Source organism: Mastomys coucha, unplaced genomic scaffold (genome assembly GCF_008632895.1).
Source record: "Mastomys coucha isolate ucsf_1 unplaced genomic scaffold, UCSF_Mcou_1 pScaffold15, whole genome shotgun sequence".
In the NCBI taxonomy this organism is placed as follows: domain Eukaryota; kingdom Metazoa; phylum Chordata; class Mammalia; order Rodentia; family Muridae; genus Mastomys; species Mastomys coucha.
Window position 1 is genome coordinate 19,484,000 of NW_022196897.1, and position 13,071 is coordinate 19,497,070.

General features: G+C 46.2%; 1 protein-coding gene and 1 long non-coding RNA gene across 8 annotated transcripts in view; one reads left to right on the forward strand and one right to left on the reverse strand.

Moving 5' to 3' along the window:
• Positions 1-985, reverse strand: part of LOC116089974 — a 5,435-nt gene extending 4,450 nt beyond the window's left edge. Inside the window, exon 1 of the long non-coding RNA XR_004118513.1 lies at positions 766-985. This is a non-coding gene — a long non-coding RNA (uncharacterized LOC116089974). The remainder of the gene's footprint in view (positions 1-765) is intronic.
• The window catches only part of Fubp3 (far upstream element binding protein 3), a 47,965-nt gene that overhangs the window by 20,493 nt on the left and 14,401 nt on the right, over positions 1-13,071 (forward strand). For 5 of the 7 annotated variants that reach the window (XM_031369745.1, XM_031369749.1, XM_031369752.1 and 2 more), the window contains exons 3-8: positions 2,931-2,964; positions 5,302-5,351; positions 5,700-5,771; positions 7,009-7,066; positions 8,953-9,115; positions 10,759-10,857. In XM_031369745.1, coding sequence (XP_031225605.1) covers positions 2,931-2,964; positions 5,302-5,351; positions 5,700-5,771; positions 7,009-7,066; positions 8,953-9,115; positions 10,759-10,857 — 476 coding nt within the window. The remainder of the gene's footprint in view (positions 1-2,930; positions 2,965-5,301; positions 5,352-5,699; positions 5,772-7,008; positions 7,067-8,952; positions 9,116-10,758; positions 10,858-13,071) is intronic. The other 2 variants (XM_031369750.1, XM_031369748.1) reach the window with 1 other exon arrangement.

Sequence of the window (13,071 nt, forward strand, 5' to 3'; positions counted from 1 at the left end):
TTCCCAGTTTCCCCTCGGAAAAAATTTTTTTTTAAATTTAAAAACAACAAAAACAAACCCCTGTTCCCTCCCTCCTCCCCCTGCTTACCACCCCACCCTCTCCCACTTACTGGCCCTGGCATTCCCCTACACTGGGGCATAGAACCTTCACAGGGCCAAGGTCCTCTCCTCCCATTGATGACTGACTTGGCCATCCTCTACTATACATATGCTACTGGAGCCATTAGTCCCACCGTGTGTACTCTTTGGTTGGTGGTTTAGTCCCTGGGAGCTCTGAGGGTACTAGTTAGTTCATATTGTTGTTGATGGTACCATATTTTTACTTTAAAGATTATTACTGAAACTAGCAGGATGTTGCTTTCCTCAGAAAGAACTTCTTATATTGTCAGTTACCTCATGTCTAAGAAGTTGATTTCCCCTCAGCATCCCAGGTAGTTTCCATTGTGTGGTGTTCAGGGTCAGTGAAAATCATCCTGTGTGAGCCAGTGTGCTGGAATTAGCTAAGAGAACTCAGAAAATGAGATGGTAATGCCCTACCTGACTCCTTACCATGATCCTCCCCACCAGGAGGACAGAAGAGACCTGAACAGAGCATATCATTTGCATGTACAGTGCCCAACATTCTTTCTCACTGTTGGTTTCATTTTTTAGGTGCCCAATAAGATAGATGCATGTAACCACATGTGTAGTTCTGTGTTATGCTTGTGTGGAGATGGGTTAGTGTAGATTTTGGGCTTCTCAGCTTATCTGAGGTTGAGCACTTACTTGGTGGAATCTGGTCTTCTCCTTTGGTGCCATGGCTCTTGAAGGCTGTGTATCTGGGAGTAATGGTGTGTGCAGGTTTGGTTCTAGTGTTTGTGAGTGCCTCCATGTGTCAGGGAGGCAGTTAAAATAATACCAGGTGTGAGGCCCATGACATGTACCTTGCCAACAAAAAGAATTTCAGTTGTGAGCACAGGCTGTCGTTGAATGCTGTTTAAACAGAAGCCCTGGAATGTTCCAGTGAGTCTTACACGGTTCTTTGTTGCCAAGTTGCCCTTTGCTGTGTTCCTGTGGCTTCTCTGTCATAACTGAAGATCATCAGCCTGTGGTGTCTCTGAGCCAGGGGTCTGCAGTCTGCCGTGTAGCTCTCAGGACCATATTCACTTGCAGGTGTTTAGTTCTGTATTCAGTGGACTCTAAACCTTTTAGTAGAGGGATTCTGATAAAAATTAGGGAAGCTAAACTTTTGAGACAGGGCTCTCGTTATAACCCAGGCTGCTCTTGAAATCTGTGTATATGTAACTGAGGCTGGCTCAGCCCTTGAGTGCTGGAATTACAGGGATAGAATAGCTGTGCAGCCCCACAAGCCTCTGCCCTTGCCCCTTTGGCATGTTGTTTTGTCCCCCTTAGTTAATTAGCAAAGCCCATGATGGAGATTCCTTTCCTAATCTGAAGAGTGTCCAGGTTTCATGCAGATGGGAATCCAGCACTGGGTAAAGGCAAAGAAAGTTCTAAGAGTCAATTAGAAACAACTCTCTAGGGGCTGGCAAGATGGCTCAGCATGTAAGAGCACTGATTGCTCTTCCAAAGGTCCTGAGTTCGGATCCCAGCAACCACATGGTGGCTCACAACCACCCGTGATGAGATCTGACACCCTCTTCTGGTGCCGTCTGAAGACAGCTACAGTGAATTACACTGGAGCAAGCGGAGCTGGCAGAGGTCTTGAGTTCAATTCCCAGCAGCCACACACATGATAGCTCATGGCCATATGTACAGCTATAGTGTACTCATACACATAAAAATAAATCTTTAAAAAAAAAAAAAAAGCTCTCTATCCCTGACTGACAGTGTACAGTGTCTGTGCTTTGGCTGCAGGCTACCATCTTGCTATTGATCCAGATGGAATATGGTATTTTTTTCCTGGATCAATAGCTTCAGTGAACTCGGTAGTTTACTTTTTGCTATATTATTTCTCTGCATTTTCTCCTTTTGGAGTATCAGGGTCTGGTTTGCTTTCCTTTGTCTCTTTATGGTCCTCCAGTGTCCAGAAGATGGCAGGGCAACTAAACAAGAAGCAGCAGCTCTTAAGCCTTCACTCTTTTCAGATATTGGTGTGATTGACACTTTCCTGCTTTCCCCAGAGACATACTTTTGAATGCTCTTTTAGTATCTTGAAAGGTCCATTCAGTTCCTTACTTACTATTGGTTTGGGTTTATAGTCTCCCTTTGTCTGCTGACTATATTTCTTGAACTGCATTTTCTAGAAGAGACAGCACAGAACTATTTCTGTTGATGGCTGGTGAAGGAGCAGCACATCAATAGCTGAGAGACAGAAACTAGATCAGGGAGCCTGACAGAGCCACTCTGGAAATGTGATTGCAGAGTCTGTTCTAATAGTGAGAGGCTGTTGCCACTCAACTCTGTGAAGTGGGCTAGAGAAGCTGCTGCAGGAGGGCATAGCCTGACTTCTCTGAACTGGTATGGGTGGGGTGAGGGATGACAGAACAGGGACATATGTATGTGTTCTTAGTAACTACAGCTGCCTTGGAGCAGTCCTCAACAGTGCTTCCACAGAGGTAAATCTGCTCATTTGGTTTTAAAAACGCGGGAAGGTCCGGAGTATCTGCATTGGGTTTGGATGCCAAGCAGGAGGGCGAGGGCAGGATTTAGACAGACAGGCTTCTTTCGTAGGGTTCTCAGCATGTGGACATACAGATCAATTTCTTATCCTTCATTCAGCTGGACACTGGGTTAGAGACTGTTGAGCAAGATGTCCCCTCCTGTTTCATATCATATAACGCATTCATTTCAGCCACTGAGCCTAAATTACTGTTTGCTTTCTTTCTGCCTCCCTTCCACCCCCTGAACAGTAAGAATTCGGGTAAGGATGGAGTTAGTTTATCCGTGCTAATGCTTTGATTTTTCTTTTCTCTTTCTCTTTGCCACAGTAGGTAACCAGTTAGGGGCCTTGGTACATCAAAGGTAAGCAGTGGGTTATGTTTTATTATTTATTGATCATTTCTAATTGTTTATTGATCCACCATCTGCACTGGAGTGTTAGCAAGTCAGAGGTTGGAAGTGTGGGAAGCCAGGGGCTAGATTTTCTTAAGACCCATGGTTTCTGCCAGCTCTCTCCAAAACAGTGCAGGCCAGAGGAACAGACTGATCCGAGGCACTAAACCAGCCCCTGTTGAGCCTCAAGAGACTTTCACAATAGAGGAGTTGCTCTCTTCTACTGTAGATTAAATTTGAAAGGAGGGAGTGCATTGTCCTGCTGGCTCTGTGAATCTCCCAGTACCTCAGATCTTCAGCCTCTTCACAGGAGAAGAATGCAGTTCTTGGTTGAACAGAGTGTCTGGGGCTTCGGAAGCAGGGTGTGCCTGGGATTGAGGATTTGTTGGGAGAATCTTGGCTAAGTGCCTAGTTTCTTCTCAGCTTCTCTTTTCCCCAATAGCCCTCCATGTAGTTGAGGATTTAGATACAAAGACCCTAGGCTTTAAAAAGGCCCATCTGTAAGATAAGAGTATCTGGTCATGGAATCACCCACAGGAAGGGGGGGAGAGTGCTCAAGGACTGTGGTGCTTCTCTTCTGCAGAGACTGTTAACTGTCAGCTAGTGTCCTTAATCTGCACTGCAAGTGATATAGCTCTGCCCTCCCTGTTATACTCAAAATGCTGTGGATCTGTTAACATCACCAACAGTCAGTTAAGTGGAAGGTTTAGCCTGATTTTCTTGTTTCATTGTTTCATTTGTTTAATGAGTTAAAGTAACTTATGTGAGGTTGTTACTGTGAAATGCTGATAAGCATTTCCTATTAAGCTGTAATTAGCATGTAACTTTTCCAGGGTGCCTATTCTTTAGACCAGCTTCTGCCTTTCCTTCAGAATAGAGCCTTTGAGCTGGGTATGCTATCATCATATGACTTTATTGCTGCACTAGTGAGGCATAGATGGAATGTTTTGAGTCCAAGGCTAACCTGGTCTACATAGGAAGTCTCTGGCCAGCCAGAGGTACATAGAAGAGGGTTGGAGGGAAGCTAGAGATTGAGATTGGAGCCAGTGTCATTTATGAGTGCTGGGGAATTACCCAGCCCTGTAGTGTTCTCCATTGTGTATGCTGTTGTTTTAGGGGTCTTGTTGGGATTGGTTTTGTTTTCAGTGCTGGGAATCAGCAAGCATGCTATACCTTATACAGGGCTGACCAGTCCTGACATTACCCATTCATAAGCAGACCCAGCTCTTGGCCTCATGTACAGGATGCTGAGCCCCTGACAGCTGTGCTGAAGTGCATCCTGGCAGGCCTGGCCTCTGCCAGGGGTTGTAGGGCCTTGAGGGCTGGTGGGTGCTAGGTATTGGCCCTGTTAGAATTGCATGAATGTTTGTATTGCTTTAGACGAGGAGAGAAGTGGGGAAAGATCCCTGTGTGCAGGCTGAGGACGGCTCCTGCCATGGTGATGTGGTTGCAGAGCTATTTATACTGTTGCATTTCTTGTAAGTGCTGCACTCCCCTGAAAATGGACTGTATTCGATCCTTTCTATGATGGGTAAAAATCCAGCTGTGTGAGAGAGGCTTAAAAACGTATGCTTTTTTTAAAGTTGTTTTTTGTTTTTTTGATTTTTTTTTTAAAGACTACTTGTATTTAGCATCCCCTAAGGTAAATGTTTAGATTTAATTGCTTTCTGTGGTGCTGGGCAATTGGATATTGTCCACAATACACTGCATGCTACATTTCAAAGTTTGTTTGAAAGAGCCAATGGAGTCCTTTTTTTGTTTTTTGAAGGCACCTGATGGACAGGATAGTATTTAACAAAAGTCTCTCACAGCATGAGTGAGGCGATTGTGCTGTACTGGCCAATACTGATTAGGCTCTGCAGGGTGCTGGTTTTCTTGGGCACGGACTACCTTAAAAGACATAGGTATATTGGAGGGAGGCCAGGAAACAGATCAGGAAATCAAAAACATTGGCTCTGTTTTTATCTAGAGCTCATACCTTAATAGATGTCATGACGCTCTTTCCATCCCAGCAGATGTTCACCTGTCCTGGGCTTGGTGGCTGTCTGTAGCTGTGCCAGTAGCACAGCCATCTGCAGAGCAGGCAGCTAGGGAAGAAGCTGGGTTAAGCATCTGGATGTGTCTTCTTTGGCCAGAGATGGGAGGCTTGGGGGTTCCCAAGGAATGCTTGACCAAAGGGGCCCCAAAACAATATTCTCCAGGTGCCAAATCAGCAAATATGCTTGCTTTAAGCTTTCATCTTGGGGATTGAAGGTGGTTGCAGAAGTTTGAATTCTGTCTTTTACTAAAAACTTTCTTTGTTTTTAGGGCAGTAATAACAGAAGAATTCAAAGTGCCTGATAAAATGGTTGGATTTAGTAAGTATCTGGATTGCCTTTTCCCTTAACTCTTGTCTGTTATAATTTCTTCTGTCACCTGTGGTAGCATGCTAGGGAGACTGTTGCAGACATTTCAGTCACCATCATCTGAGTGTCAAGAGTACCTGGCCGTCCCTAGCTATGCTTGCTGCAGCTGAAGTAGTTACCTGCTGTGTGTCACATCCAGCGTCTGTTGCTGTGATGCCCATGAGCTGAGGGGGCTCTCCAGAGGTTGGCTTACAGTGAGCTGTGAGCAGAGTGTAAATGTTTGCTGAGTTAATTAAGCTATCCATGTGTGCTTATGTGTGCAAAGGGAGGCACATTCTGACCCTGCTCATTTCATTGCAGTTATTGGCAGGGGAGGTGAGCAGATTTCACGAATTCAAGCAGAATCTGGGTGCAAAATTCAGATCGCCTCAGGTAAGGGCTACTTTTCTCATAAATTCGTTTAGTAGAAATCAGTGTTACACAGCAGTTTCCAGAATCTGTGTCTTTGCTTTTGGTTAGAAGCTAGGGTAAGTATGTGTGGTTGCTGTCTGGTTTTCAGTTCTGGAGTTGGACCCCACCTGAGCACCAAAATCAAAAGCCAGCTTGGAGATGAGGTTCACACCTGCCTTCCAGGGCAACACTCAACTCTGGCCAACGTGACCTCTTCCTAACACCTGCTGGCTGGGCTAAGACCTATGTTTTCTGCACCAGAATGTGATGCCAGGCGTAGTGGGGCCTGCACCCAGCTTCCCTGTACAAGATCATCCTTCCATTTTGTGGGGAGGACAGTAGGGCTCCTGGCTGAGTGGGGGTCAGACACTGTTCTGGACTCCTCAGACATTCTTTCAGTTTTGACCATTTGACATTGAAAGTCACTGGTTAAAGAACAGTTTTATTTTAGTTGTAGTTTTATTATGTCATCTGAGTGTGTCCTCTTTCCATTTGAGAGGAGGGGTCTGGAGACATTCCTGTAGAGAACATTAGTCATTTATACGATACTCACTTCAGTGTCTTGAAAGCAATAATGGCTGTTAGCTATTTGTCTTAAGGATTTTGTTTGTTGGTTTTTACAGTGCTGGGGAGTGAAAACAGCCTCACATACATAGGCTAGGCAAAGAACACTAGTTCCCTATTTCAGTATTTTGAGAAAAGATTTTTAAGGAGTTTCTAGGGTCAGTTTAAAACATATGAGTGTTGGAAACAAAGGGTTTTCTCATGTCAAATGGCCCAGGGACCAGTAGCATATCCCTGCTGCCAATTTCTTGGGATATGGATATAATAAATGCTGTAATCCTGGTGTGTTTATGAAGCCCTTAAGTACACCTCAGAGCAGTCTGCAGGCTGGTGACTATGGAACTGCTCTGCACACAGTGATGGAATGACTGGGGTGCTAAGGAGACTCTGGACAAGTCAGAGTGAGTGGGGCTTGGTAACTAGGACCAACTCACAGAGCTCTGCTGTGTCCCACTGGCTCCCTATGGGACTCAGTCTCTAGGTTGAAAACTAAAGTTCTGTCCCCCAGCAAAACAAACTGGTCTTTTTGGGAGACTGTGTTTCTGTGGGGGTGGTATAGGAACCAGCCCCAGAGAGACAGTCTACACACAGAGGCAAAGGCACACGGCTGCCTGATGCCCACCAACACACCTCATCTTCTTGATTCTTCTTATAGAGAGTTCTGGGATTCCAGAGAGGCCCTGTGTACTTACCGGAACCCCAGAAAGTATTGAGTAAGTTTGTTTTATTTACTTTTTCCTTTCACTTCTTCTTCCTCCTTCCCCAAGTGAGGAGAAATGGCAGGGCAATTCTGTTGCTGCACACTGTCCGACTGTGCTGAATCCCCCTCAGCACACCTCACACCTCCAGTAGGAGAAGGCCTGGGAGGTCACCACACCAGGAGAGCTCTTCTGTTAGCCCAAACATACAAGCCTAGAATGCCTCCTAGCTGTCGTGACCTCTCCATAAATCAGGGGCTGAGCAGTGGACACTTCCTGGCTAAGCATGCTAATCAGCAACCTCCTTGTTAACACCTCCCATACCTGAACAGACCTGGGTCAGAGGATTTGATCACTTTGTGAGCTTAAAAAAACTGGGCATCAGGCCTGTCTCCTGGACCAGTTGATCTGCTTACTTTTCTGATATTTGTGAACCAAAACTCCACTCCTCCTGGGCTTTGCTCTACTCACAGAGCCTGTGAACCAGCCAGCAGGTGCCTTGGCCCAACATGTGACATTGCCGTTGGCAAGAGCCCTGATAATTTGTCTTGGTTCCCTGTCGTGATACATGCTTTGCAGAGCCCTATACCAAACACAAAGCTCATAAACCCAAGTACCTCCTGGGGAGCAGGGCTGTTTGGGCTGGAGTGGTTCACTTTCCCCTTTCAGTCTGTCCAGTAGTGTTCGACTAGGGGCCAGGGAGCCGAGATTATGTCTAGCTCAATAGGTAGGGTTGTTTTATTGTTTCCATTTCTCAGGGAGCCTAGATGGGTTTAAATTCTCTTGTTCTGCTGTAACATTGAAAGCGATGAACCAGAATAAATACCACTGGCAGGTGTGCATTATAGGGCAAGCTGGATGGGTTTGCTGGAGTCACAGTGTTTTTTTCCAGCACAGGTTAATCTAGTACACTAGCAAAATACTAAAAAGCTGCTACAGCTAGAGCCCATAAGATGATTCTGCACACAAAGGCTCAAGACTGCAAAGACAGCTCGCCCTTCCTACTCCCAAACACTCCTACTTTGTGTCTAAGGAGCTCCAGCTTGAGAATAAGTTCTAAGAGGAATCTCTCTCTAACACAGACACCTTCTGGTTAATGAATCAGTTTCCCTTAGAACAACAACAAAAAAAAAACCAAACTGTGATGACTTAAAGAATACATCTGCAAATAACAGCCAGGGAAGATTCTGGTGCAGAAAAGGAAACTGGCCCAACATGTAACATTTTAGGCTGGGTTGTTCTGTTGCCACATTGCAGAAATGAAGACAGATAGCAGGGCTGTGAAGCACAAATTCCCTACTGGGCTGCACCAGTCAGGTGCTTCCTGGAATATAGCGCAGCAGGATACTGCCCCTCTTGTCCTGAACCACACTGGAGATACGGGCTGAGCTGGAAGTCCTGAAGCAGTGTTGCTGGCAACAGGGAGACATTGGAGTTGAGAGGCTGAAGTGTGGCTACTAACCCTTGCTTTCTCCGTCTCTCTCATCGCTCCTTTCTCCCCCACCCTCGCTAACAAGTGTGTTGAGTGTCTCCTGTGAGGGTTATGCTGGATGGGTGGACAAAGGATGAAACAGAGCTGCTGACATTGCAAGTAGGAGGCAGGGCACTGTGAAGACGCAGGCAGGTGCAGAGGGCAGACATGAGGGGATGGGGTCTGACAGTGGCCGGCTTCTGAGACTCCACAGGAAAACTGGTGCTGTACTCTGCTGTGTGTTGCTTTTGAATTGCAGTTCTGTAGCGTGGCGAATGGTTCAGACCTCCCAGGTTATAAGGCAGGAGCTGGAGCTGGATGGAGGGCTGCCTTGACTCCTTTGTGTTTTCCCTGGTTCCATCTCCTTTCCCAGAACGTCTTAAACATACATTTAATGCTGGGTCTCTTGTGATTTTTCTCCCTCCCAAAGACAAGCCAAACGGCTCCTGGGGCAGATTGTGGACCGATGTCGGAATGGGCCTGGCTTTCACAACGATATAGATGGCAACAGCACAATCCAGGAGCTTCTTATCCCTGCGTCTAAAGTGGGGCTGGTCATCGGCAAAGGAGGGGAAACGATCAAGCAGTTGCAGGTGTGTGAGAACCATGTGGTGCTGAGCTGGGGTGCCCTTGCACACTCAAGAGCCATGGCTCCCTTACAGACCTCTCCTCACATGTGACAGGATTCCTTCTTTGGCGGGCATGTACTAATGCTAACTATATGAGGCAGGAAAGGCACCATGGGACAGCCTAGAGTCAGTGCTCCTAAAGTCTACTTCTTGTTAATATTGATCCATGCTCTTAAATATGCTCATTTAGACAGACTAGGGTCACATACCTGGAATTTCACACCTGGGCTGAGTACAGGAGGATCAGGAGTTCAAGATCATAATGAGTTTGAGAGCATCCTTGGCTACATGAGACCCTGGCTTGGGAGGGAGGAGGTTCATTAATAGCTAGGTATAGTGGCACAGGTGTAGAGTCTTAGGCACTTAGGAGGCTAAGGTGGGAAGATTGTGTGTTAGAGGCTAGCCTGGACTATATATAGCAAGACCTTATCTTTTTGTTGTTGGTGATGGTGGTGGGTTTTTTTGTTTTGTTTTTCAAGACAGGGTTTCTCTGTGTAGCCCTGGCTGCTCACTGGAACTCACTCTGTAGACCAGGCTGGCCTTGAACTCAGAAATCTGCCTGCCTCTGCCTCCACCTCCCAAGTGCTGGGATTAAAGGCGTGTGCCTTAAAAAACGGAGCAAACAACTTTAAAAAGTTGTGGTGTGGGCCTTCCTCAACATCCCGGCAGCACTCAGGAGACAGAAGCAGGTGGCTCTGTCTGAGTTCCAAGCTAACCTGGGCTACATTGAAAGACCTCAAGATAAAAAAGCTTCAAGCGCTCATTACTTTTCAGGGACTTGGGTCCTTCTCTGTAGAGAAGGGAAGTGATGTCCTCACTGTAGTCAAAGCTGAACAAATACCTAGCCCTAATTTCCATGAGTTACAGAGAGAGGCAGCTCTTAGTTGCAGAACCCTTTATCTGAGGCACCTCTAATGAAGATGTTTGAAAGCTGGGGGGATGGGATGTGCACACCTTTCATCCCAGCCAGGATCACATAGATAAACCCTGCCTGCAAAATCAAAACAAAACAAAACAAGACAGAATGTTTGAGATTGAACATCACCCACTAAGGCAGTATATATGTTCCCATCCAAACAGCAGCCACACTGACCCAAGAATGGCTAGTAATACTCCTTGAGTTCAGTTCTGCTGAGTTCTAAACAGACTTCAGAATTGTGGAGCCTGTGTGTAATACCCCCAGGCTTCAGATTGTAGAAGGCCCTCCTACAACCTAGCATAAATTATAAAAGCTTTGGACTTGGTGTCATAGAACCCACATTTCAGCCAATTAGCCATGAACCCCTGAGTAATTTGGGATGGGGGTTGGGCAGCACTTGATTGAATGATGGGCACGGGTTGTCATTGTCTCACAATGATCAGAACACATGTAGCTGTGTAGTGCTCAGTAGGAACCATGCCCAAGAGTTTAGATTCTGCAGACATGAATAAAAGGATGAGCACACTGGGCTTTTGTCATATGTGTCAACGTTCCCAGAAGCCACCCCAGGTCCATATGAGGATCTACCTTATGGGAGGTGAGACATAGACTGGCTCAGTCTGCTTCTCAAAGGATAGTGCATTTCCCTTATGACACTGAGAGCTGTGTGATTGCATGTCCCCAACAGGAGCGGACAGGTGTGAAAATGGTCATGATCCAGGATGGCCCACTACCTACAGGAGCAGACAAGCCTCTCCGCATCACTGGAGATCCATTTAAAGTACAGGTAGGAGGGAACTCATGGGTCAGCTTTGTCTAACCCAGTCCTTCTCAACCTTCCTAATGCTGTGACCCTTTAATACAGTTACTCATGTTATGGTGACTCCGACCATAGAATTATTTTGTTAGTACTTTATAAGTGTAGTTTTGCTACTGTTCTGAATCATAATGTAAATATCTGTTTTCCAATGGTCTTAGACAACCCCTATGAAGGGGTTACTCCTTGGGAAGAAGGGTGTTGTGACCCACATGTTGAGAATTGCCAGTCTGACCCAAGTGGTTGTCAACACTTGGTGGTACATCTTTGGGGAAATATGATGGAGATGTAGTGTGTCTAGCTTTGCCCAGTGCCAGAGCCACTGCCTGAATGGGGCCACATAAGAACAGGCCACTGCTTCGGACAGTACATGCACTGGTTTTCACATTGCAGATGATCCTGAGTAACCCAAATTAGGCATACTGTTAGCCTTGGTGGGCTGTGGTCACCTTAAACCCAGGTCAGGTGGGGGTGCAGATGAAACATGTACCCAGGCACATGTTTGCCATCAGTGCAGCTTTCTGAGTTGAGAGGGTAGAGATCAGCCTGTGGCTGCTAGTCCCTTGTGCTGATCTAAAAATGCAAGTGGGTAATGCAATGTGTTGTTGGTGAAATTCCAGTGTTCTATCATCTGCAGCTTGTGTCTTCTTATAGCACTTAACTTGTCATGCATCTTTAAGAGCATTGGGATTAGGGTGATGGTGGTACATACCTTTAATCCCAGCACTCAGGACACAGAAGCAGGCAGATCTCTCAGTTCCAGGACAGCCAGTGCTACACAAACAAACCCTGTCTTGAAAAACAAAAACAACAACTAAAAAAAAATAGCACTGGACTTTGATCCAGTGAAGTTGGCCTCTGGCTCACTCCTGCTGCAGAGAGCTGGGTGGAGGAGGGCCATCGATAAGTTAGCTCCCCTCCCTTCAGGCCAGCTGCTCCAGGTGGCCTCCCTTCCCCAGAGCTGCTAGCCATCCTTAAAATAAGATTACTGGGTTGGGAAGATAACTTAGTGGATAAAGTGACTGCCTAGGATACAAGCATGAGGACTTGAGTTCAGTCCCCAAAACACACGTTAAAGAAAAAGAGACACTGGGTATGGAAGACACACTTGTTAATCTCAGCTCTGGGGAGGAGAGAGAGGTGGATCCCTGGAGCTCTCTGGTCAGGTAGCCTAGCGAAGCCTTCTTGGAAACCTCTAGGCCAGCAAGAGGCCCTCTGAAAAATCAAGGTGTACAGGGGCTAGAGAGATGGCTCACTGGTTAAGAGTACTTAACTGACTACTCTTCCAGAAGTCCTGAGTTCAATTCCCAGCAACCACATGGTGGCTCACAACCATCTGCAATGGGTGCAACCCTCTTTTGATGTATCTGAAGATAGTGACAGTGTGCTCACATACATAAAGTAAATAAATCTTCAAACAAACAAGGTGTAAAAGTCCTCAGGCTTCCACATATCAATACAAACATGAGTACACAATCAGATTGCAGCTTGGTTTTTGCTCATCAGTCAAAATTTCAGGTGAGCCAATGTATCACAGTTTACAGACTGCTAGGGGTTAAACCTGTGGCTTTGTGTGTGGTAAAAGCATTCTACAAACACCTATGTCCCAACCTCTTGGAAAGTGTCTCTCAGGAAAACACCCATATTTTATTGACCTCTCTTCATAAATTTGCAGGGAAATAGTTGATTTTTAAGGTCTGCAGTTTTGTTTTTTTTTTCCTTTTATTTGGTTGTAGTGCTAGGCACTAAGCCTAAGTCTTGGGCAGGGTGAACAGCACTAAGCCCATTCGTTTATTAAAAACAGTGTAAGTGGATGCACTTCCCTTGTGGGAGGGGACAGTGGATCCACCTCGTACTTTGCAGCCTGTGAGGACATCTTCATCAGAACTCAGTCACTGCTGCAGTTCAGCTGACCTAGGCTGCGGCTTGCTCGTTCACTCATACACTACAAGCCTAGGGTTGTGCAAGCTCCTAGGTTCTGCTCCTGGCACTCAAGTGTAAAAAGCCAAGATCTAAGAGTTCTGAGGGCAGGAGTTGTGTCTTTGGCCTGTCCTCCCTGCCCTCTGACTTCAAGGGATCCTCTGCCAGAAACTCTTGAGGCCACTGGGAGGATTTTCTACCGCACCTTACCTGTGTTGACCTGGCTGCAGGTAAAGTGAGTGGGCCCTTACCAGTTTGAAACTT